Consider the following 27,147-nt stretch of genomic DNA (forward strand, 5'->3'; position numbering starts at 1 on the left):
TAGCCGGTGTTTACCATGGCGCTTTTGGTACGCCTTGGGCATAGATAACATCGTCCTCTGTGGTGTAATATGGGTAGCCAGCCCTCAGGGGCTACCTTGGCTCTGGTATAACAGGTACGTACTAATAAATTACAAGTATATGAAAGGAGCCAGACTACAGGTAATAAACGTGGTTGATTCACCCCTTTGCACATGTTGGGGCTGATGGACACGGATGAACGCAGTTTAGTGTGTGGAAAGGCGATGGAAGTGTGGACTCTGACACATCATATCACTGCCTTTCTTAGCTGTGCCACAGAGATCACACTGGCGATAGTTCTTCACCCAGATGTGACTTACTTCCATTGTGATCAGATGGATCGCTGGGATGACGGTGAGTTTCATATACGACGACACTGTACTTGACGTTCTGCGAGTTCGGATGTACTTAGACGAACAACACGAGAAGGTACAACGCTGAACGAAATATGGAAAACATTATGCCAATTCCTTAAGAAGATTATTCACGGATGCTTCTAACAGTTGGAGTGTCCCTGACGTGAGAAGTTTTACTGCGTAGTCAGTTTCGATTGGATACAAGAATGGATCATTGTGGACGGTGGAGTATGAGAAGAGGATTGGTCCTCCTCTGTTCGAGAGTTGGAGGTTCGGATGTTCTTATTTGGAATAATGTTACAAGTCAGTTATTTTGATTTACTGTGGGAGTGTGTACCTGATTATTTTGTTATGCATTTTGTCCTGTTTTTTTATGTAGTTCCTTTTGAAAAATTTGGAATAAACTTGAAACATGTCCTGCTTGTAAAAAAAGACGGCCAAGGTGATCATAAAAGGAAAGCTCTTACACTGAGAAGAAGCGGCCAAGGAGACAAAAAGATCCTCAGTTCAAAATCAGGTGATGGGTGTAATTTTCAATGCTATTAGTTGGCCAACAAGGGGGTGGGGCGGGTGGGGCGGGGGGGAGTGGATGACATGGTGGCGTAAGGTTCCTCATAACCAGTCTTTTCACCAGTGTCCTGGAATAAACTGCAAACTTCTCTACAGTGTCTCATGTACTGTGGGCATGTGGCACTGTTAGCGGTTATCACTGAGTCGGATGGGTACGTTAAGCTGGTGGCCATCTTGGAGCTATTCCGGAAGTTTCACTCCCACCATTCTCTCATCATCATCATACAACATAAACGAAACAATAGACTATATGCGTATCTACCACACTCACCTACGCCCCACAAAAACGAATACAGCATATCTCTGACACATCCCAAGGGAAGGGACAATGTATTCGCAGGAAGAACACCATTTCCTATTAGTTGGCTGAACATACCCGTGACATATTCTATAATGATAAATGGTTCACCTAACGCGATTGTGAATATCTTTTACTTATCAAGTACACTCCAAGAAAAGATGAAGATGAACCACGAAGTAATTATCTGAATTGGATGGAAATCGGTAGGTGTGACGTACAAAGAAATTATTACAGTTCTAGAGAAATTGGACGATTTATTCAAGAGAAAGAGCTTCACAAATGGTTCAAATGACTCTGAGGACTATGGGACTTAACATCTGAGGTCATCAGTCCCCTAGAACTTAGAACTACTTAAACCTAACTAACCTAAGGACATCACACACATCAATGGCTGGGGTAGGATTCGAACCTGCGACCGTAGCGGTCTCGCGGTTCCAGACTGAAGCGCCTAGAACCGCTCGGCCATACCGGCCGGCAAGAGCTTCACAAACTGAGCAAGTTAATAACACATTGGTACACCTTTGGCCCTTACACAAGTAGTTGTTCGGTTTGGCATTGATTGATATAGTTGTTAGGTGTCTTCCTGACGGAAGGTGTTAGATCGTGGCGTTAGATCGTCAAAATCCCGAGCTCGTTCGAGGTCCCTGTCCTTGATGTTCCAAATGTTCTAAACTGGGGACAGATGTGCAAGCAGTAGAAACTCCTGCCATGTGCTGGCGGACATTATCTTGCTGAAATGAAAGCCCAGGATGGATTGCCACGAAGGGAAAAAAAACATGGTATAGAATATTACCGACATACTGCTGCGTTGTAAGGGTGCCACAGATGACAACCAAAGGAGTCCCGCTATGAAATGAAATGGGAGCCCACACAATCACTCCTGGTTGTTGGGCAGTATGTCAGGCGATAGCAAGATTGGTGTCCCACCGCTGTTTGGATCATCTCTAGACAGTAATTCACTGATCATCAGGGCTCACTTCGAAGCGGGACTCATCAATGAAGACAATTACACTCCAGTCAATGAGATTCCAGGCCGAAGACGTGCCTGGAGAGTCCCCAGAGACTATCCCCCGCGTCAGCCTGACTGCATTCTGATAACCAGGAATGATGGTCTTGCGAGCCATGTATTTTCATAGCAGTATCCCTTTGGATGTCATCCGCGGTACCTTTACAGCACAACGGTAAGTCGACGACATCCTACGCCTAGTTTTGCTGCCGTTCATGGCAAGCTACCCTGGGTTTACATTTCAGTAAGACAATGCCCGCCCGCAAACGGCGAGAGTTTCAATTGCTTGTTTTTGTGCTTGCCAAACACTATCTTGGTCAGAAAAGATCTCTCCCCAACTGAGAACGTTTGGAGCATTATAGGCAGGGCCCTCCGACGAGCTCGGTATTTTGACGATCTAAGGCGCCAGTTGGATAGAATGTGCACGGTATCCCTCGGAGACATTCAACAACTCTATCAATCAATGCCAAGCTGAAAAATTACTTGCATAAGGGCCAGAGGTGGACCAACGCATTATTGACTTTCTTAGTTTGTGAAGCTCTTTCTATTGAATGTATCATCGAATTTTTCTGAAACTGTAACCACTTGTTTCTCTGTACATGTATTCCACGTTTACCGATTTCCGTCCCATTCGTATAATTCCTCCGTGGTGGCTGTTTATTATTATTATTATTATTATTATTATTATTGCAGTGTTTATCGTCAGGTTATTGCTGTTGAGTGGCGTAGCGGGGTGCAGGTAGGGAGATGTTTTCATGATATTGTTTGGATGACTATATTGCAGAAATTACGAACTGGAACGAGCCTCGCTGCATTCCGATGTACAGAGAGAACTACAGTGTCTGGTAAGGAGACGAACGAGCAGTGACGGCAGGGCTCAGTCTGACCGTCAAAGAATCTCATAACGCCATTCCTTAATAATGAAACAAAAAGATCAAACTAATGTCCATTGCACTGTATTCGTGAACGACTTAACCGCCAGGCCAAGGCTGCTATAACGGTTATTTGGCTTGTAACAGTACTCAGTAGAAGTTAGTTAGGGAATATTATGGTCCTTTATGTATCAATAATATTCTCAGAATATACACTGTCGAAAGAAAAGGAACACCCACAAGGACAAGGTAATTTTATTAACAAGTGATGTGACAAGTAATTCGTCACTGTAGGAGCATACGATTAAGTTCAGATCAAATTAAAAATATATGTCACAGTAAAGGGAGCCCAAACAGTCGCGCCGTCCGTGGTGGCCGAGCGGTTCTAGGCGCTACAGTCTGGAACCGCGCGACCGCTACGGTCGCAGGTTCGAATCCTGCCTCGGGCATGGATGTGTGTGATGTCCTTGGGTTAGTTAGGTTTAAGTAGTTCTAAGTTCTAGGGGACTGATGACTTCAGAACTTAAGTCCCATAGTGCTCAGAGCCATTTGAACCAAACAGTCGCATGTATACACAGTCTACTATACTCTGGCGGCAACGCAGGCCTCATTCTTAGGTGCAAACTAACATAAGTGTGCCGAATGACATCCTCTAATAAACTGTCCCAAGCATGTAGCACCTTTTGTTGCAGTTCGGCAAAGGATCTTTCCGGGTCTGTACGACGAATAAGCTCTCCCTTCACTATGTCCCATATGTGTTCAATTGGCGAGAGAACAGGTGCCGTTGTTGGCCAGGAGACATGTTTTACACCAAGAAGTGCACGTTGCGTCGCAGTTGCCGTATGTAGCCGTGCACTGTTCTGCTGAAAAACCACATCATCTCACTGTCGAAAAAATGCCATTAGCACAGAGATAACAGACTGTGAAATGTAGCGGGCACTGGCTACTTCAGCCAGCAGAAACATTAAATGCAACCGCGATCTGTAACTGATAGCTGGGATGGAGCCTGCGCATCGTGGGCTAATGCACTCTACGACAGGCAGCTCAGTAGGCCTGCGCTGTACACACGCACAGGCCCCGATCTAGCGGGGGACAAACCGGGGTATCTGCCCCGGGAGATAATTTCAGGGGGCGCCAAATTCATATTCTTTTAGGAAAATACCTTTTTTCACAATGCGCACGTTGCTCTATCAATTATTCATATCATTTTGAAACGCATCTCTGTTGGTTTCTGAGCATTTTTGAATACATTATAAGTTGATTTCTGAACGAAAAGTAAGTTGATTTATAAATACGTGCATAGTGTACGTGATGTCTCTGCCAGGGGAATCGCCGTCGCATCAAGAAATAAAGAACTTTACCGCAGACGAAAGGGGACGGGGCTATATGATCTGAGCCGAATAAACCCGAACGGGTGCATACCAATAGCTGTTTGTTTGTGTAGTAGACTGGGTGTGCGAATAACAAGCGTTGTTATGCACTACTGGCCATTAAAATTGCTACACCAAGAAGCAATGGAGATGATAAACGGGCATTCATTGGACAAATATATTATTCTAGAACTGACATGTGATTACATTTTCACGCAATTTGGGTGCATAGATCCTGAGAAATCAATACCACAACCAACACCTCTGGCCCTAATGACGGCATTGATACGCCTGGGCATTGAGTCAAACAGAGCTTGGATGGCGTGTACATGTACAGCTGCCTATGGAGCTTCAACACGATACCATAGTTCATTAAGAGTGAGTGACTGGCGTATTGTGACGAGCCAGTTGCTCGGTCACCATTGACCAGATGTTTTCAATTGGTGAGAGATCTGGAGAATCTGCTGGCCAGGGCAGCAGTCGAACATTTTCTGTATCCAGAAAGCCCCGTACGGGACCTGCAACATGCGGTCGTGCGTTATCCTCAAGAAATGTAGGGTTTCACAGGGATCGAATGAAGGGTAGAGCCACGGGTCGTTAACACATCTGGAATGTAACGTCCATTGTTCAAAGTGCCGTCAATGCGAACAAGAGGTGATCGAGACGTGTAACCAATGGCACCCCATACCATCACGCCGGGTGATACGCCAGTATGGCGATGACGAATACACGCTTCCAATATGTGTTCACCGCGATGTCGCCAAACACGGATGCGACTGTCATGATGCTGTAAACAGAACCTGTATTCATCCGAAAAAATGACGTTTTGCCATTCGTGCACCCAGGTTCGTCGTTGAGTACACCATTGCAGGAGCTCCCGTCTGTGATGCAGTGTAACCGCAGCCATGGTCTCCGAGCTGATAGACCATGGTGCTGGAAACGTCGTCGAACTGTTCGTGCAGATGGTTGTTGTCTTGCAAACGTGCGCGATCTGTTACAGCCATGCGGATAAGATGCCTGTCATCTCGACTGCTAGTGAACCCACCGATTCCATATTCTGCTAACAGACACTGGATCTCGATCAACGCGAGCAGCAATGTCGCGATACGATAAACCGCAATCGCGATAGAGTACAATCCGACCTTTATCAAAGTCGGAAACGTGATGGTACGCATTTCTCCTCCTTACACGAGGCATCACAACAACGTTTCACCTGGCAACGCCGGTCAACTGCTGTTTGTGTAAGAGAAATCGGTTGGGAACTTTCCTCCTGTCAGCACGTTGTAGATGTCACCCTCGGCGCCAACCTTGTGTGAATGCTGTGAGAAGCTAATCATTTGCATATCACAACATCTTCTTCCTGTCGGTTAAATTTCGTGTCTGTAGCACGTCATCTTTGTGGTGTAGCAATTTTAATGTCCAGTAGTGTTATTATTAGCGATATCCGTAGATTCAGACTACCATATTGGAAATAAACGACTAACAGGAATAACAGGTAGGAAAGATTACATAATGTATTGTCGGTGTATCCAAGAAAATGAAATTTCGACAAATTTTTTTTTCCAAATCGCTAAATTACTAAGGACCAGCTCTACAGTCGCCGGTTATCAACCGTATAAGTTCTGTTCTCGGAATAGCGTCGAAAACGCGTTGTAAGAACATGCAATAACACCTAACAGCATTATAAACGCGGGATAACTGAACCGGTGATTCTGGAAGGTTTAAAGAAGTTATTTGCAGAATAAGATTTGACAATGGCAGGAATAGTTGCAGAATTAGTGATGACAAGATTGTTTGTTAGAACAATAAACTAGAAGAAACGGGAACATCACACTAATTATGTGGAAGAATATGACGAGTCCAAATTTATATAAAAATTTCGTACTGCTACTGCTTTCCGATCTCAGCTTGAGAAAATGGAGCACATGAATGAAATGTGAAACTATTTCTCAATGTAACAACTTTTGCTTGCTATAGGTCTAATAGCCATTTGATATTGGTACTTCGTGAAGTATATTCTGCCGTGTTATTTATGTAAATGAGGTAGATAAAAATGACCATTTGTGCCAAAACAGTTTCGCTTATTTGGCATGTGTTACAATTTCTGAAATATTACAAAGACCTATTTCGTTTTATTTAGCAGACAGTGAAATAAGAATAATGAAATCGAGAAACCAGTGTTCGATACTATTCGTATTAACAGCTTTTTCAGTATTAGACAACGACATTTTGATTTTTTGTGTAGCAGAACGTTTGAAGAACTTTGATGAGGTAAAGCTGTAGCAAAGTTAGAGAGAAAAAAATACTGGGACTCAAGGATTGACGGAATTTGTACTGTCTCTTGTTTTTACTGGTTTCATGTTTCCTACATTCAGTTATATGTCATGCAAAAGAGAAAGTAATTAGCTAATAGGCAATAAAGAGTGCAAATTTTCTGAAGAGTCCTTATTCTCCCAGTCGCAAATAATCTCACCCAGTACTCATTATGAGTTTTTTTAGGGGGGGTAGGAAGTAAAACCGGCCGACTGGGAGTAGGAGAGGCACCACAGGTCGTTTCAATTTCCACTATTCTGAACGTAGGCTTGATGGCTTCCATTACAAAATATACACGTTTGAATTCCAAAGAGCGAAATACAGTGAGTGCGATAGAAGAATGCTGTGTGAAGATGCATGGCAATGCACTTTGGCAAACTTAAGACCAAATAACATGTCTTACATTTCCTCAAACATATATGTTTCGTATATCAAAATCTTGAGAAAGATGTGCGCTAGAAAATGGACATTTTTTTGAAAATTCTATCATTTTTAATTTTTGACGTCCTCTCTCAAATGATTGAGTGGGGGGGGGGGGGGAGAGGGGGAGGGCGCCACTATCAAGTTTTTGCCCCGGTTCGTAAATATCATAGATCTGGTGACGCACGTGTACGTCCATCACTCACATACGAACAGAATCTACTCCGATCACTGAAGACGACAGAACGCAATTGCGCTCACCAGTCGACTCCTTCACGACACCAGAGCAGCCATGCATGGCGGTGTAGTGGTGTCAGCGGTAGCATGGTCCGAGGCATACGTAATCTTAGTCCTACTGTTATCCTCGTTGGCACGACAGGGGCAGTATGTGCCCCCGCTAAAAGCTGTCAATACATCCATTCGGCTTCCTGTAGGTACAGAATACAAATGGTTCAAATGGCTCTGAGCACTACGGGACTTAGCTGGCCGGAGTGGCCGTGCGGTTCTAGGCGCTACAGTCTGGAACCGAGCGGCCGCTACTGTCGCAGGTTCGAGACCTGCCTCGGGCATGGATGTGTGTGATGTCCTTAGGTTAGTTAGGTTTAATGACTTCAGAAGTTAAGTCGCATAGTGCTCAGAGCCATTTGGATTTTTGAACTATGGGACTTAACATCTGAGGTCATCAGTCCCCTAGAACTTAGAACTACTAAAACCTAACTAACCTAAGAACATCACACACATCCATGCCCGAGGCAGGATTCGAACCTACGACCGTAACGGTAGCGCGGTTCCAGACTGTAGCGCCTAGAACCGCTCGGCCACCAACACCGGCTCCAGAATACAGCCCCGGTCAAGTGGGTCAATCTGTTGAACAGAAATATGTACTCGCCGGTGAGGTGTCGTTGTACCCTAGAATGAATATTGCGAACAATGTTCACGTCTAAGTTCGGAACAGTTACTGCCTGCAGAGTCAAAACAGAGGGCGCACAGATAGGTTTCGTGAGCTCCATTTGACCGCAAATGACCGTGACGTATGAATAACTAACATTAGAACCCCTCAGTATACACATATTACACGCTGGTGCCATTGTACACAGTTTTAACTTAATAGCCCACGTAGTTAGATGAGAACATTTGTATTGGGGAGATAATAAGTGTTAATCGCTGCATATTCTTAGGGGATTTCGTTTAGGCCACTTCCGGTGACGCTTGCACTTGGATGGACTTACTAACACCGGTTATAATATTCGCCTACACATAGACAGACCGCCCAATCGCAGGTAGGAGTGCCACACGACGTTTAATCCATACATACGAGCAGATATATAGTAAAAATAGATATTCCACATCTTCTCCTAAGCCACTGGCCGATTTCAAATAAATTCGGTACACATACGGTTTACTGTCAGGCAACAATCGCTGTGGGGGTAAGAATCATCTGCCCATCATAGTTAAGTAAATACGACGATATAAACAATGAGCTGTGTGAAAAACTGCCGCCTTATGCATGACGTTTAAATGTACTTCTTCTGTGCTGCTAACTTTATTTGCAGTAAATTTCACAGGTACTATCCACATATGCCCCGAAATGCACCTGCAAACTATATCATTCTACCACACATACTTCAGGATATACACTGAAACTTCAAAGAAATTGGTATAGGCATGCGTATTAAAATACAGAGATATGTAAACAGGCAGAGCGATGGGACACAGAATCTCCGAGGTAGCGATGAACTGGGGATTTTCCGTATTATCATTTCACGTGTTTTCCATGACTATCAGGAATCCAGTAAAACATCAAATCTGCGACATCGCTGCAGCCGGGAAAAGATCCTGTAAGAACGGGACCAACGACGAATGAAGAGAATCGTTGAACATAACAGAAGTGAAAGCCTCCCTCAAATTGCTGCAGATTTCAGTGCCGGACCATCAAGTGTCAACGTCCGAACCGGTCAACGAAACATAATCGAAAAGGGGTTTTGCGGCTGAAGACCGACTCGTGTACCCTTGATGCCGACACGACACAAAGCTTTACGCTTCGCCCGGGCCGGTCGACAACGACATTGGACTGTTGATGACTGGAAACATGTTGACCGGTCGGACGAGTCTCGTTTCAAATTGTATTGAACGAATGGACGTCTACGTATATGGAGACAAGCACATGAATCCGTGGTCCCTGCATGTGACCAGGGGCTAGTGGAGGCTCTGTAATGGTGTGGAGCGTGTACAGTTGGAGTGATGTGGGATCCCTGATACATCTAGATACGACGCTGAAAGGTGTCACGTACATAAGCATCTTGGCTTATCGTCTGCATCCATTCATGTCTACTGTGCATTCCGACAGACTTGGGGAATTCTAGCAGGACAATGCGACACCCCACAGGTCCAGAATTGCTGCAGTGTGCCTCCAGGAACACTCTTCTGAGTTTAAACACTTCCGTTGGCCACCAAACTCCCCAGTCATGAACATTATTAACATTATTGAGCATATCTGGGATGCCTTGCAATGTGCTGTTCGGAAGAGATCTCACCCCCTCGTACTCTTACGGATTTATGAACAGCTCTGCAGGATTCATGGGGTCAATTCCCTCCAGCACTACTTCAGACATTAGTCGATTCCACGCCACGTTCCACACCATCACAGAGCCTCCACCAGCTTGAACAGTCTCCTGCTGACATGCAGTGTCCATGGATTCATGAGGTTGTCTCCGTACCCGTACACGTCCATCCGCTCGATACAATTTGAAACGAGACTCGTCCGATCAGACACCATGTTTCCAGTCATCAACAGTCCAATGTCGGTGTTGACGGGCCCAGCGAAGCGTAAAGCTTTGTGTCATGCAGTCATCAAGGGTACACAAGTTGGCCTCCGGCTTCGAAAGCGCATATGGATGATGATTCGTTGAGTAGTTCGTACACCGACATTAGTTGGTGGCCCAGCATTTCAATCTGCAAGCAGTTTGCGGAAGGGTTGCACTTCTGTCACTTTGAACGATTTTCTACAGTCGTCATTGGTCCCGTTCCTGCAGGATCTTTTTCCGGCTATAGCGATGTCGGAGATTTGATGTTTTAATGGATTCGTGATACTCACGGTAGATTTTATACGGTCGTACAGGAAAATCCCCACTTCGTCGCCATCTCTGAGATGCTGTGTCCTGTCGCTCGTGCGCCGAGTATAACTCCACCTTCAAACTCATTAAAATCTTGATCACTTGCCATTTAGCAACAATAACCGATCTAACAACCGCGCCAGACAGTTGTTGCGTTATATAGGCGTTGCCGACCGTAGCGCCGTATTCTGCCTGTTTACATATCTTTGTAGTTGAATACGCATGCTATACCAGTTTCTTCGGCGCTTCAGTGTAATATAAAGGAAGAAGTGTTTCGAAGTATATTTAATGCACCAGTTGCGACAAATACGAGGGTCACTACAAAAGAAATGTACACTATTTTTTATAAATTCCATCTTTTATTCTACATGTTTGAAAGTTTTACAGTGTGTAGAGACATTCTCTAGGAAAAATATTTTCATTTCTCCACATAATTTCCATCCCTCTCAACTGCCTTACTCCATCTTGGAACCAGCGCCTGTATACCCGCACGGTAAAATTCTGGACCTACCTGTTGGAGCCACTGTTTGGCAGTGTGCACAAGGGAGTCATCATCTTCAAACCTTGTTCCAGGAAGAGAGTCTTTCAGTTTCCCAAAGAGAGGATAGTCACATGAAGCCAGGTCAGGAATGTAAGGCGGGTGTTTCAGTGTTGTCCATCCGAGTTTTGTGATCGCTTCCATGGATTTTTGACTGACATGTGGCCGTGCATTGTCGTGCAACAGCAAAACATCCTGCTTTTGCCGATGTGGTCGAACACGACTCAGTCGAGATTGAAGTTTCTTCAGTGTCGTCACATATGCATCGGAATTTATGGTGGTTCCACGTTACATGATGTCCACAAGCAAGAGTCCTTCGGAATCGAAAAACACTGTAGCCATAACTTTTCCAGCAGAAGGTGTGGTTTTGAATTTTTTTTTTCCTTGGGTGAATTTGCATGATGCCACTCCATTGATTGCCACTTCGTCTCTGGTGAAAAATGATGGAGCCACGTTTCATCACTTGTCACAATTCTTCCAAGAAATTCATCTCGTACTGTTCCAAAAGTTCGCTGCATACACCTCCTTCCCCTATCCCAACGTAGCGTGACAATTCGTTCACTGTGATGCGTCTGTCAGCAGTCACCAGTTCGTTAACTCTCTGCACATGAGTGAATGGGCAAATGTCTATAAGGTACATTACATATGTAGAATTGTGGACAGTTGGGAATGTGAGTCTGACGGGAAGCGTGCAAGGGATAAGTCCCTGCAGTCGCGCTATTCATCTGTGTCCTCGGTGGCTCAGATGGATAGAGCGTCTGCCATGTAAGCAGGAGATCCCGGATTCGAGTCCCAGTCGGGGCACACATTTTCAACTGTCCACATCGAGGTATATTGTGAGTAGGCTGTTTAGGTTTTTATGTTGGTAACGCCACGTAGCGCTCCATATGAAAATCACTGACTGTGCTGTGTGAAGTCTGTGGCCGGTCTGCAGTGTTGCTATTGAAGTGTTGGGCAGTTGTTGCTATTGAAGTGTTGGGCAGTTGGCTGTTAACAGCGCGTAGCGTTGCGCAGTTGGAAGTGAGCCGCCAGCAGTGGTGGATGTGGGGAGAGAAATTGCGGAGTTTTGAAATTTGTAAGACTGGATGTCATGAAGTGCTATATATATTATGACTTTTGAACACTATTAAGGTAAATACATTGTTTGTTCTCTATCAAAATCTTTCATTTGCTAACTATGCCTATCAGTAGTTAGTGCTTTCAGTAGTTTGAATCTTTTATTCAGTGGCAGTAGTGGCGCTCACTGTATTGCAATAGTTCGAGTAACGAAGATTTTTGTGAGGTAAGTGATTTGTGAAAGGTACAGGTTATTGTTAGTCAGGGCCATTCTTTTGTAGGGAGTTTTCAAAGTCAGATTGCGTTGCGCTAAAAAAATATTGTGTGTCGGTTTAAGCACAGTCATGTATAATTGTTCAAAGGGAACGTTTCATATGTCGACCCTTAGCCGAGGATACCTCACTGAAATATTCTGATTTTTTCCATGTAGTTTCTGTAATTAGTGTAGCTATTGTTTATTGCTAGCGCGTAGTTATAGAGAGAATTCCCTTTGTAGCTGTAGTTTTTCATTGTTGTGCAGTAAAACAGTTGTGGCATGCCTGTAGATTTGCACCAAGTATTTCGCGGCTGCGCTTGCAATTAACTAGATACTATTTTCAGTGCTATGTTAATGTGTTTTCTTATTTTTCTCTTCAGATTGTGCTTTTCTGTGTTGTCGTGTGAAATATTGTGACAATAATGGCGTGCGAAAAACGTAATACTAGGCTCCAAAGTAAACTGAGAAATGACAGTGAAGACGAAAGCAGTGTGTTAGCGCCGCCGTGTAATGAATTAACTAATGTTCAAACTAGTAATTTGGTAATTGTGCATATGGAAATGGAGCGGGCGGCAAATAATGGTGTAGACAGTGAAGCAATTAGTGAACAGGGAAGTATTATCGATCGATCGGTCGGCTATAGTTCGCCTCGAGAATCCGAAATGACAGGACACAATCTTGCAGATACTGTAGATTCAGGTTTTGCGTCCTCACCGTTTTCTCAAATAAGTCAAGACACATTTTCTGCTCGTCAAAATGTGAATGCTGCCGGTGCAAATGCACTGCCGAAAACCATAGAGGAACAGATTCCAGACACTAATACATTATTATTGCAATTAATGTAACAAATGAAACAAAATCAGAGACAAACACAGCAACAAATGGAACAAAATCAGAAACAAATTAAAGAAACACTTCAACAAACACGTGAAGATTTAACTACTGAGTTACATAAAATCGAATCAAAATGTCAAAAAGTCTGTAATGACATAAAAACACAAATTTGTGAGCATTTCTAACCTATTTTTTCGCGGCATGAAAATACATTACAGAATCACGAAGCAGCCATAAAAGAACTGCAAACTATTGTTCATGAAAATCATGAGACCTTGCAAGCTAAGATTGACTCAGTTGCATCTACCGATTTGGTTACGCAACTTGCAAAAACTCAGGAAAACTTAAAGGACACAGTAGATACGATTTCAACACAAATGGACACTCTGAAACTTGGTTCAGAAAAACACACTGAGGAAATAAGTTCACTATCGGAGAAAGTAGCCGAACTTTCGGATCAGTTCACTAACTTATCTACAAAGGTGGATGATGATCTGAATGACACAAGACCTGTAGCCTTCACTGACACAGAAGAGTACGAACAAATTAGGAAATTCAAACAAAATCAGAATCAAATTAACACGCAACACCAAAGAGAAATCCGGGAAGTACAAGATCAGTTGACACAGGTAATACAAGAATTACGTATTTCAGAGGACACTCGCGCTCCAATACGGGAAGAGGGACATAGAAATACGTAACAGCCACAAAGTAATAACACGGGGTACTTCGGAAATTATGAAAGAAATTGGAAAGGTACACCGAATTTTGAGATGGAACCGCCGAAACGACGTAATAGTGACCGACATGCGACTCGCCGTCATGATGATTTTGACTATAAGCTGTTTATTACTACACGTAAATTCAAAGCATTCAAGAATTCTGGCAAAGACATTCATCCACACGCGTGGCTTCATCAATTCTATCATTGTTTGCCTCCAAACTGGTGATTAGAGCACAGATTAGAATTTATGTGTGGCTATTTAGAGAATGAACCAGCTGTAAGAATGCCATCGATCATTCACGATTGCCACAGTGAAGGAGATTTTTACCATGCCTTCCTCTCAGCATATTGGTCGCAAGCCACACAAGACCAAGTAAAACATAGCATCATAATGATGAAACATTTTGAACAATCTGAATTTTCCAGTCTTATGAAATATTTTGAAGACATGTTGCACAAGAATCAGTACCTTTCAAACCCATACAGCCCCTCAGAACTCATCCGCATTTGCTTAACCAAATTGCCTGAACATTTACGACATATTATTTTGGCAGGACGTTGCAAAGACGACATTGAAGCTTTTCAGGGACTCTTACAAGAATTAGAAACTGACACTGACAATCGCGGAACGCGAAAACAGGAGCACAACAATTACAGGTCACATTCGTCACAATTCCGCGATGACAGAAATAATAAATGGACACGACAAGGCTATTCTTACAACGTGACTCGTGACCAAAACAGACACCACCCGTATGACAACCGCTGGCAGAGTAGTAATAATTACAGGGAAAGATCACCTCTCCGCAGTAATGACTATCACAGAGACAATCAGAGAAACAGACAATATGGGAACCAAAATAAGTATTATCAAGGGAGACAGAATAACTTAAGACGCTACGGTCCAGGGCGCAGTTACGATTCAGGGAGAAATTCTCTACCACGTGACCGATAAGACAGAAACTATGGAATCTACCGACATGACGACAGATGATATAATCGTAACGACAGTCCTGAATTGCATCAGAACTGGCGGGATTCAAACAGGACAGGGCACTCTCGACAAGGTGAATTTGTAGAAGTTAGGTCTCCTAATTGCAATAACGACGCACGGCAACAAAGAGATAGCAGACAATGACTCGCACCGCAGGCAGCCACGTGCGCCGGCTGTCTCAGAGAAAAATAACATAGACGCTAACCTTGAGAAAATTTTAGCTTTCCTTACCGACGTATACAACATGATAATTACTGTTGTTGTTGTTGTGGTCTTGAGTCCTGAGACTGGTTTGATGCAGCTCTCCATGCTACTCTATCCTGTGCAAGCTTCTTCATCTCCCAGTACCTACTGCAACCTACATCCTTCTGAATCTGCTTAGTGTATTCATCTCTTGGTCTCCCTCTACGATTTTTACCCTCCACGCTGCCCTCCAATGCTAAATTTGTGATCCCTTGATGCCTCAAAACATGTCCTACCAACCGATCCCTTCTTCTAGTCAAGTTGTGCCACAAACTTCTCTTCTCCCCAGTCCTGTTCAATACCTCCTCATTAGTTACGTGATCTACCCACCTTATCTTCAACATTCTTCTGTAGCACCACATCTCGAAAGCTTCTATTCTCTTCTTGTCCAAACTAGTTATCGTCCATGTTTCACTTCCATACATGGCTACACTCCATACAAATACTTTCAGAAACAACTTCCTGACACTTAAATCTATACTCGATGTTAACAACTTCCTCTTCTTCAGAAACGCTTTCCTTCCCATTACCAGTCTACATTTTATATCCTCTCTACTTCGACCATCATCAGTTATTTTACTCCCTAAATCGCAAAACTCCTTTACTACTTTAAGTGTCTCATTTCCTAATCCAATTCCCTCAGCATCACCAGACTTAATTCGACTACATTCCATTATCCTCGTTTTGCTTTTGTTGATGTTCATCTTATATCCTCCTTTCAAGACACTGTCCATTCCGTTCAACTGCTCTTCCAAGTCCTTTGCTGTCTCTGCCAGAATTACAATGTCATCGGCGAACCTCAAAGTTTTTATTTCTTCTCCATGGATTTTAATACCTACTCCGAATTTTTCTTTAGTTTCCTTCACTGCTTGCTCAATATACAGATTGAATAACATCGGGGAGAGGCTACAACTCTGTCTCACTCCTTTCCCAACCACTGCTTCCCTTTCATGCCCCTCGACTCTTATAACTGCCATTTGGTTTCTGTACAAATTGTAAATAGCCTTTCGCTCCCTGTATTTTACCCCTGCCACCTTCAGAATTTGAAAGAGAGTATTCCAGTTAACATTGTCAAAAGCTTTCTCTAAGTCTACAAATGCTAGAAACGTAGGTCAACCTTTTCTTAATCTTTCTTCTAAGATAAGTCGTAAGGTTAGTATTGCCTCACGTGTTCCAACATTTCTACGGAATCCAAACTGATCTTCCCCGAGGTCCGCTTCTACCAGTTTTTCCATTCGTCTGTAAAGAATTCGCGTTAGTATTTTGCAGCTGTGACTTATTAAACTGATAGTTCGGTAATTTTCACATCTGTCAACACCTGCTTTCTTTGGGATTGGAACTATTATATTCTTCTTGAAGTTTGAGGGTAATTCGCCTGTCTCATACATCTTGCTCACCAGATGGTAGAGTTTTGTCATGACTGGCTCTCCCAAGGCCATCAGTAGTTCTAATGGAATGTTGTCTACTCCCGCGGCCTTGTTTCGACTCAGGTCTTTCAGTGCTCTGTCAAACTCTTCACGCAGTATCTTATCTCCCATTTCGTCTTCATCTACATCCTCTTCCATTTTCATAATATTGTCCTCAAGTACATCGCCCTTGTATAAACCCTCTATATACTCCTTCCACCTTTCTGCCTTCCCTTCTTTGCTTAGAACTGGGTTTCCATCTGAGCTCTTGATATTCATACAAGTGGTTATCTTCTCTCCAAAGGTCTCTTTAATTTTCCTGTAGGCAGTATCTAGTGAGACAAGCCTCTACATCCTTACATTTGTCCTCTAGCCATCCCTGCTTAGCCATTTTGCACTTCCTGTCGATCTCATTTTTTGAGACGTTTATATTCCTTTTTGCCTGCTTCATTTACTGCATTTTTATATTTTCTCCTTTCATCAATTAAATTCAATATTTCTGCTGTTACCCAAGGATTTCTATTAGCCCTCGTAATTTTACCTACTTGATCGTCTGCTGCCTTCACTACTTCATCCCTCAGAGCTACCCATTCTTCTTCTACTGTATTTCTTTCCCCCATTCCTGTCAATTGTTCCCTTATGCTCTCCCTGAAACTCTGTACGACCTCTGGTTCTTTCAGTTTATCGAGGTCTCATCTCCTTAAATTCCCACCTTTTTGCAGTTTCTTCAGTTTCAATCTGCAGTTCATAACCAATAGATTGTGGTCAGAATCCACATCTGCCCCTGGAAATGTCTTACAATTTAAAACCTGGTTCCTAAATCTCTGTCTTACCATTATATAATCTATCTGATATCTTTTAGTATCTCCAGGATTCTTCCAGGTATACAACCTTCTTTTATGATTCTTGAACCAAATGTTAGCTATGATTAAGTTATGCTCTGTGCAAAATTCTACAAGGCGGCTTCCTCTTTCATTTCTTCCCCCCAATCCATATTCACCTACTACGTTTCCTTCTCTCCCTTTTCCTACTGACGAATTCCAGTCACCCATGACTATTAAATTTTCATCTCCCTTCACTACCTGAATAATTTCTTTTATCTCGTCATACATTTCATCAATTTCTTCATCATCTGCAGAGCTAGTTGGCATATAAACTTGTACTACTGTAGTAGGCTTGGGCTTTGTGTCTATCTTGGCCACAATAATGCGTTCACTATGCTGTTTGTAGTAGCTAACCCACACTCCTATTTTGTTATTCATTATTAAACCTACTCCTGCATTACCCCTATTTGATTTTGTATTTATAACCCTGTAATCACCTGACCAAAAGTCTTGTTCCTCCTGCCACCGAACTTCACTAATTCCCACTATATCTAACTTTAACCTATCCATTTCCCTTTTTAAATTTTCTAACCTACCTGCCCGATTAAGGGATCTGACATTCCACGCTCCGATCCGTAGAATGCCTGTTTTCTTTCTCCTGATAACGACATCCTCTTGAGTAGTCCCCACCCGGAGATCCGAATGGGGGACTATTTTACCTCCAGAATATTTTACCCAAGAGGACGCCATCATCATTTAATCATACAGTAAAGCTGCATGCCCTCGGGAAAAATTACGGCTGTAGTTTCCCCTTACTTCAAAGTTGAAACTCTGCGCACTAGAAAGAGTAAAGGATTGCACCATATTTCACATGTAAAACCGTTTATTGAAAGATAATCTGCTTTTTAACTTAGTCTTTGCCATAAAACTTTTCACTTCACATTTCTAGTATGCTTTGTCAGACTTAAGAAACTGTTACCATGCAACAGTGTTTGAAGTTAAATATCCAGTCAAGAACCAAGAGAACTTATTTAAACAGAAATTACGAATGCATTTTTATAGTGAACAGACGACATGATGTTGTTATTTGTACATTCTTGCTTCTTAATTGCACGATTACATAACGACTATCAGGCTTACATACTTAGAACATATACTGCTAATGAGATTTTAATGCAACATTTTGGTTTACTTGAAAATACATTCTGGATTTAAAGTACTTTCTGCGAGATAACAGATGACACAGTGGTTAGTTTATATGACAGCTACACGATTTTATCACGACGCTACTAATGAGAGACAATTTACAATGTTGCTTTAGTGCTGTATCTGCTTTATATCTGCACAGTTTTTCTGTATTATTCTGGAAAGTAAAACATGTTTTAGTAGTAACTTTTGTGGTATAGCTACAATGAGACAGCCTGTTTCGTAGCACAACAATACGTTACATTATAATACTTTCTTGATCACGGTAAGGTACGTAATAACTACGATATATATACGCAAAGCATTTCACTTTCGTTTATGATGAGGTAAGTACATTGACTCCAGCAGAACTTTGCTTACAGAGGACGATAACTACGACACTTCCACAGAATTATCTTACAACAAGACACACAGTTTAGCGCTACAGTACACATATTTGAGTGATTAATTTTGTACTTAAAACATTTATTTTTATAGATTTTTGAATTACAATGATACAAAGGTTTTCCGTGATACATTTCATTCCATTGCTGTAATCTGTAACACCTGAGGGTATAATTACATTAATCCTCAGGAGGGTACATGCTTACTTTGTGTACCATGTGTTTGGCAAGCACAAGGAGCCCTAGCTAATATGGTATTTGCTTATACAACTTTACACATTGGTACCATATTTCTCTAACACTGAATTACACAGCTATCTGATTATTTGACAGAGAAACAAACATCTTTTTACTACGTCAGTGACACATGTTTACGCAATTACACAGTTGGATAACTTCATACTTATGAAATTGTATTTTGTCTGTACTTTGTGAACTGCTCATATTTTTTCGGAACCATTGTGATACTATGAGAGCTCTGAATGATGTATTTGGTATGGAATCATGATTTTAAAGTACGTTTGAGGTAGATGACACTGCTGAAATGAGCAAAGAATTTTTTTTAGGTTTCGAAATTTTTGCAGAAAGCTACGACGTTTTTGGGATTTGACTGAGGTGTTACGATGTTGTTATTACGACGACGATGTGTATTATGCTGTTGAGGTATGTTTATGAGCAATAAGCTGATGCTATATGAGGAATCTGATTACGCTACGTATTCATTATGATGAAATATTGAAGAAATGTCGACGAATATGTATATGTGTAATAAGGTAAGGAATAAGGAGTAGCGGTTAGGGACTCTGATTCATGAAAAGGATGTTGGAAACCAAGAATCGTACTTTAAGAGTTATGAAATGTGTGTATATGCGTGAATGTATCACAATGCCAACAAAAATTTTTTGGACACTGTTATATTTATAGGATTTTGTTTCTACACATTTGTAACGCAAATTCTCTACCTGTGAAATTTTTTATATGAGACTGTCACTGTAGCGCAAACTGCTGTCGTAAATATTTCAGTAAGAAAGCCAAGTGACCTTGACGTAATGCGTCGTGAGCGGCCAGCTGTGCCAGCCGCCTGGAGAAACAGCCATTAGGCGGAGAAAAAAGAGGCCATTAACCTCGCTATTGAGATTCCTTTATAGAAAGCATCGCAAATACGACACGTTCATTACTTGGAAACATATGATTACTCGCACTTTGTGCTACTTACTGAAATGCTTATGAATTTATGGGAAATATTCGTACATCTGCACACCTGATTATGACAAGTGTCTTTCTACGAGAATTGAGAGAATTTCTACTAACTTATGAAATGCCTCGTAACTACTGAATGATATTTTTATGCTTTACTTTGTACATAGTTGCTTATTTTATTTCATATCTGTTTTCCAGGTGTGTTGCATCATTGGTTTTATAAAATAAAATTAAATCCATTTGCTAATGTGAACCCTTTCTGTCAACAGATCTGTTAGATAATAATTTTATTATCCACATTCATCAAAAAAAAAAAGGAAAGAACCATAGGAAGGGACTAGTAACAGTAACTGCATACATACACTCCTGGAAATGGAAAAAAGAACACATTGACACCGGTGTGTCAGACCCACCATACTTGCTCCGGACACTGCGAGAGGGCTGTACAAGCAATGATCACACGCACGGCACAGCGGACACACCAGGAACCGCGGTGTTGGCCGTCGAATGGCGCTAGCTGCGCAGCATTTGTGCACCGCCGCCGTCAGTGTCAGCCAGTTTGCCGTGGCATACGGAGCTCCATTGCAGTCTTTAACACTGGTAGCATGCCGCGACAGCGTGGACGTGAACCGTATGTGCAGTTGACGGACTTTGAGCGAGGGCGTATAGTGGGCATGCGGGAGGCCGGGTGGACGTACCGCCGCATTGCTCAACACGTGGGGCGTGAGGTCTCCACAGTACATCGATGTTGTCGCCAGTGGTCGGCGGAAGGTGCACGTGCCCGTCGACCTGGGACCGGACCGCAGCGACGCACGGATGCACGCCAAGACCGTAGGATCCTACGCAGTGCCGTAGGAGACCGCACCGCCACTTCCCAGCAAATTAGGGACACTGTTGCTCCTGGGGTATCGGCGAGGACCATTCGCAACCGTCTCCATGAAGCTGGGCTACGGTCCCGCACACCGTTAGGCCGTCTTCCGCTCACGCCCCAACATCGTGCAGCCCGCCTCCAGTAGTGTCGCGACAGGCGTGAATGGAGGGACGAATGGAGACGTGTCGTCTTCAGCGATGAGAGTCGCTTCTGCCTTGGTGCCAATGATGGTCGTATGCGTGTTTGGCGCCGTGCAGGTGAGCGCCACAATCAGGACTGCATACGACCGAGGCACACAGGGCCAACACCCAGCATCATGGTGTGGGGAGCGATCTCCTACACTGGCCGTACACCACTGGTGATCGTCGAGGGGACACTGAATAGTGCACGGTACATCCAAACCGTCATCGAACCCATCGTTCTACCATTCCTAGACCGGCAAGGGAACTTGCTGTTCCAACAGGACAATGCACGTCCGCATGTATCCCGTGCCACCCAACGTGCTCTAGAAGGTGTAAGTCAACTACCCTGGCCAGCAAGATCTCCGGATCTGTCCCCCATTGAGCATGTTTGGGACTGGATGAAGCGTCGTCTCACGCGGTCTGCACGTCCAGCACGAACGCTGGTCCAACTGAGGCGCCAGGTGGAAATGGCATGGCAAGCCGTTCCACAGGACTACATCCAGCATCTCTACGATCGTCTCCATGGGAGAATAGCAGCCTGCATTGCTGCGAAAGGTGGATATACACTGTACTAGTGCCGACATTGTGCATGCTCTGTTGCCTGTGTCTATGTGCCTGTGGTTCTGTCAGTGTGATCATGTGATGTATCTGACTCCAGGAATGTGTCAATAAAGTTTTCCCTTCCTGGGACAATGAATTCACGGTGTTCTTATTTCAATTTCCAGGAGTGTAATTTTCTTTTCAAGTACTAGGTAATTTTTATGGCAGAATAAGTTGTGGTGCACCACTTTAATGACATAGACATTAAAATGTGAATAGACATTTTCCTTATCTGCATTGTTGTCTTTAGTGTACTATTTTTTCTGCTTGAGCTTTGTCATGTTTAGATATTAGTTATTGCATTTGCTGCTGCTGCTGTTTCCAGGCATAGTGCTACTAAATTTCACTTTGTATTACTCTGTTAAGCCAGTTTTTCTACTGATTCATTTTTATTGTTTGCTGCGCATTGCCTTATATTAGTTGTAATATTGAATTTGCTTTGCTAATTTATGCTGCTTGCTTTGCCAATTTGCATTTTTTATCATTGCTGTTTGTATTCATTGTTTTGTGCTGCTGCGTTGCCTTGTCCCTTAGTTTAGCATCTGAGCTCAGTAGATTTAAGTTAGGTTAAGATGGGGTAGGTTATATAAGAGAACGAGTTGTGATGAATTGGAAGAAATGCATTGAGAAGCCATAAGAAAATGGTTTGGCCAAAAAGTATTTTGAAAGAGGATATGAACAAAAAATTAGAGTTTAGGGACAACAGGTTTATGTAGGATTTTCTTGGAAATAAATGATGAGGTAAGATAATGGAAAATACATAATGAGGTAAGAAATATGTGAACATATAAATACAGAAAGCAACGTTGGGTTGGATTTTTTTGGTGGAAACAAATGTTGAAATAAGACTATGGAATGAAGTTTTGGGTTGGACTGCAGTACCAAATGTTACACTGAAAACAAACCCTGCCCTTTCCCCTTGTGTTCTCCCACTATGTGTTTGTGTACCCTTGGGTATTTGTGTTTTTCCTGTCTCTATGTGTTTAGCTGATGAGAGTTATGTTGTAGAATGTTTCTAATACTATGTTACCTACTTTGTAAAGATGTTTAGACATTATTTATTCTGTTTTGTTTTAATGCTCATGTGTGAAGTTGATGTTTCAAAAGTTATTCTGATCTTTTATGTATTTACTTATGTCATAATTCCTGTAACACTGATGTATATGTTTATTTCTATTCTTTTGTAAAGCCAGTATTACTACAAATGTTATCTGTATTGATATGTTCTTTAATGATGTATTTTGTACCTTTGTTATTGTATTCTTATGTTATAAAATTGTGATTGACACCAGTTCATCAAATTAAGTAACTTGTAAGTTACATTTCACTGCACACGTTTCTGTTGGTCATGGTATATGGACAATATGTGAGAAGTAGGGACTGATAGTGTTCGCACGTGTGTTGATAATTCAGCAAGGGACTGATTAACAACATTGCTGGTTCTAAGGACAATTACAAAAACTTTGTGAGTGGTTTATGGACTTGCTATATTCTCCGCAAGACTCTTCGATGGTGATTGTGCACCTGCACAGTCGCAACAGATAGCTGCTGGCCGTCTCTACAAGTACTACAGTGGGTCTGCATCTTTGATGGCCCACCAATACCATTATTTCTACAAGGGCTGCACTGGGTCTGCACCTCTGGTGGCCCACCAATACCATAATCTCTACCAGGACTACAGTGGGTCTACTCTGTGATGACCTACCTACCAATAGTCTTCAAAACTTCGACTGACTCTGCGGTGGGTTTGCTCTGTTGTGGCCGATTACCTGTCTGCATGACAAGAGTCAGCACTCTCTTTCCGTTGGAAGGACAACACTACTTCTTCAAGACGGCATGGAAATCCACTATTTCCGTGTGCATTTTCTTTTACTGCTCAGACTTTGAGAAAAACACTGCTATTTTACTGTGATGAACGATCAGGACTGTCTTTATGGACTGCGAGAAAATTTTAGCTTTCGACCAACATTGTATCAATAAGTGTGTGCATTTGATTTCTTTCTTATTGTAATTGTGAAAAAATTTTAACAAATATGTATTGGCCAGTGCCCAAAACAATTTGTAAAATTTTTTGTGGGGAGCATGGGGGCTATGTAAGTAGGCTGTTTAGGTTTTTATGTTGGTAACGCCACGTAGCGCTCCATATGAAAATCACTGACTGTGCTGTGTGAAGTCTGTGGCCAGCCTGCATTGTTGCAGTGTTGCTATTGTAGTGTTGGGCAGTTGGCTGTTAACAGCGCGTAGCGTTGCGCAGTTGGAAGTGAGCCGCCAGCAGTGGTGGATGTGGGGAGAGAAATGGCGGGGTTTTGAAATTTGTAAGACTGGATGTCATGAAGTGCTATATATATTATGACTTTTGAACACTATTAAGGTAAATACATTGTTTGTTCTCTATCAAAATCTTTCATTTGCTAACTATGCCTATCAGTAGTTAGTGCCTTCAGTAGTTTGAATCTTTTATTTAGCTGGCAGTAGTGGCGCTCACTGTATTGCAATAGTTCGAGTAACGAAGATTTTTGTGAGGTAAGTGATTTGTGAAAGGTACAGGTTATTGTTAGTCAGGGCCATTCTTTTGTAGGGAGTTTTCAAAGTCAGATTGCGTTGCGCTAAAAAAAATATTGTGTGTCAGTTTAAGCACAGTCATGTATAATTGTTCAAAGGGGACATTTCAATATCAACTACACGTGTCGGCAGCTGAGGCTTTCAGTTAGTCATCATTTATTCCAGGGAAAAGCTGCACGGTCATCAACAGTATTCTGTTCTTTCGAGAACAGTTACTGTCTTCATATATATAGTTAAAGGCTACCCAGCCATTGACCTTCGTCTGTGCGAATGCGAACAGGTTGCCCAAACTCTTACGGGAATCGCCAAAGGGTGCGCGAGTAATGAGTGAATGGGAAAACGTCTATAAGGTACATTACATATGTAGAATTGTGGACAGTTGGGAATGTGAGTCTCACGGGAAGCGTGCAAGGCATAAGTCCCTGCAGTCGCGCTATTCATCTGTGTCTTCGGTGGCTCAGATGGATAGAGCGTCTGCCATGTAAGCAGGAGATCCCGGGTTAGAGTCCAGATCGGGGCACACATTTTCAGCTGTCCACACAGAGGTATGTCAACTACACCTGTCTGCAGCTAAGGGTTTCAGTTAGTCATAATTTATTCCAGGGAAAAGCTGCACGGTCATCAACAGTATTCTGTTCTTTCGAGAACAGTTACTGTCTTCATATATCTCTGCACATTGTCTGGAGTGTGTGGAGTACGAGGCCTGCCGTTGCGAGGACAATCCTCAATATTGCAGTGCCCCCTTACATTACGTAATCTGCTTGACCACCGACTAACAGTACTGCGATCGACAGCAGCATCTCCATACACCTTTTTCAACCTCTTGTGGATGTTTCCCACTGTCTCGTTTTCACAGCACACGAATTCTATGACATTACGTTGCTTCTGACGAACGTCAAGTTCAAAATGGATCTGAGCACTACTATGCGACTTAACTTCTGAGGTCATCAGTCGCCTAGAACTTAGAACTAATTAAACCTAACTAACCTAAGGACATCACACATATGCATGCCCGAGGCACGATTCGAACTTGCGACCAGCGGTCGCTCGGCTCCAGGCTGTAGCGCCTGGAACCGCACGGCCACTATGGCCGGCGAACGTCAAGTGTAGCAGCCATCTTGAAGACGTGCTGTGACGGCACCACTCACGCGAACAGGTTGAACTAAGTTTGAAAACAAGAGGGAAGGATGTATCTACACACTGTAAAAATTGCACACATGTAGAATGAAAACAGTATTTTTTTTTTAAAATAATGTGCATTTCTTTTGGAGTGACCCTCGTAAGATTTTTACTGGACACAAAATTTAATGCAAAAGCTATGAAACAAGGCCGTTTACCTAAAGGACTATGCAATCTAATGTGACTTGTTCCGTCTGTTCTCCACCAGCCAGTCACAGTACAGTAGGTACGTTGTGTCCGTGAGTAGACCCGATAGCACCGGAGGGAAGAATAAAGAATGTCCTGTAGTGGCTAGACTGCTGTACAGTAGTACCGACTGCGTGCCGTTCGAACGTTACGTGGTTGTCTGCTTCCAAAGGCGGGCGCACCTGAGCCGGGCGTGGGCGGCTGGGCGGCGGCGGCGGCGGCGGCGGCGTGCATCTGCAGCGCGTCCAGCTTGTTGCCCACGACGACGACGGGCACGTGGCGCATGTCGCGGCTCTCCCACATCTGGTCGCGCAGGCTGCGGATGTACTGGAACGAGTCCGTGTTGCACAGGTCGAACACCTGCAACAGCGCGCCACACCAATCACACGGCGCTCTCTCCTGTCCCCTCCACGTACTACATCTACCGAGACAGGTGCTTGCTTACATTACTCGTTGGTTACAATTAAAGTGCAGCTAATCACAGACGTCTAATATGGGCTGTAATTATCGTATGGAAACTAAACTTGCTAGATCTCCTAATACACTACTGGCCATCAAAATTACTACACCAAGAAGAAATGCAGATGATAAACGGGTATTCATTGGACAAATATATTATACTAGAACTGACATGTGATTACATTTTCACGCAATTTGGGTGCATAGATCCTGAGAAATCAGTACTCAGAACAACCACCACTGGCCGTAATAACGGCCTTGATGCGCCTGGGCATTGAGTCAAACAGAGCTTCGATGGCGTGTACAGGTACAGCTGCCCATGCAGCTTCAACACGATACCACAGTTCATCAAGAGTAGTGACTGGCGTATTGTGACGAGCCAGTTGCTCGGCCACCATTGACCAGATGTTTTCAATTGGTGAGAGATCTGGAGAATGTGCTGCCAGGGCAGTACTCGAACATTTTCTGTATCCAGAAATGCCCGTACAGGGCCTGCAACATGTGGTCGTGCGTTATCATGCTGAAATGTAGGGTTTCGCAGGGATCGAATGAAGGGTAGAGCCACGGGTCGTAACACATCTGGAATGTAACGTCCACTGTTCAAAATGCCGTCAATGCGAACAAGAGGTGACCGAGACGTGTAACCAATGCAACTCCATGCCATCATGCCGGGTGATACGCCAGTATGGCGATGACGAATACACGCTTCCAATGTGCGTTCACTGCGATGTCACCAAACACGGATACGATCATCATGATGCTGTAAACAGAACCTGTATTCATCCGAAAAAATGACGTTTTGCCATTCGTGCACCCAGGTTCGTCGTTGAGTACACCATTGCAGTTGCTCCTGTCTGTGATGCAGCGTTAAGGGTAACCGCAGCCATGGTCTCCGAGCTGATGATCCATGCTGCTGCTAATGTCGTCGAACTTTTAGTGCAGATGGTTGTTGTCTTGCAAACGTCCCGATCTGTTGACTCAGGGATCGAGACGTGGCTGCACAATCCGTTACAGCCATGCGGATAAGATGCCTGTCATCTCGACTGCTAGTGATACGAGGCCGTTGGGGTCCACCACGGCGTTCCGTATTACCCTCCTGAACCC

The 27,147-nt window shown here is 43.2% G+C and overlaps 1 protein-coding gene across 1 annotated transcript in view; it reads right to left on the reverse strand.

The window, feature by feature from the left end:
- LOC126204183 (ras-like protein family member 10B) overlaps positions 1 to 27,147 on the reverse strand; it is a 190,299-nt gene that overhangs the window by 4,471 nt on the left and 158,681 nt on the right. The window contains exon 5 of the mRNA XM_049938587.1: positions 25,798 to 25,944. Within this exon, the coding sequence (XP_049794544.1) occupies positions 25,798 to 25,944 (147 nt within the window). The remainder of the gene's footprint in view (positions 1 to 25,797; positions 25,945 to 27,147) is intronic.

The sequence above is a fragment of the Schistocerca nitens genome, chromosome 9 (assembly GCF_023898315.1).
Source record: "Schistocerca nitens isolate TAMUIC-IGC-003100 chromosome 9, iqSchNite1.1, whole genome shotgun sequence".
NCBI lineage: Eukaryota > Metazoa > Arthropoda > Insecta > Orthoptera > Acrididae > Schistocerca > Schistocerca nitens.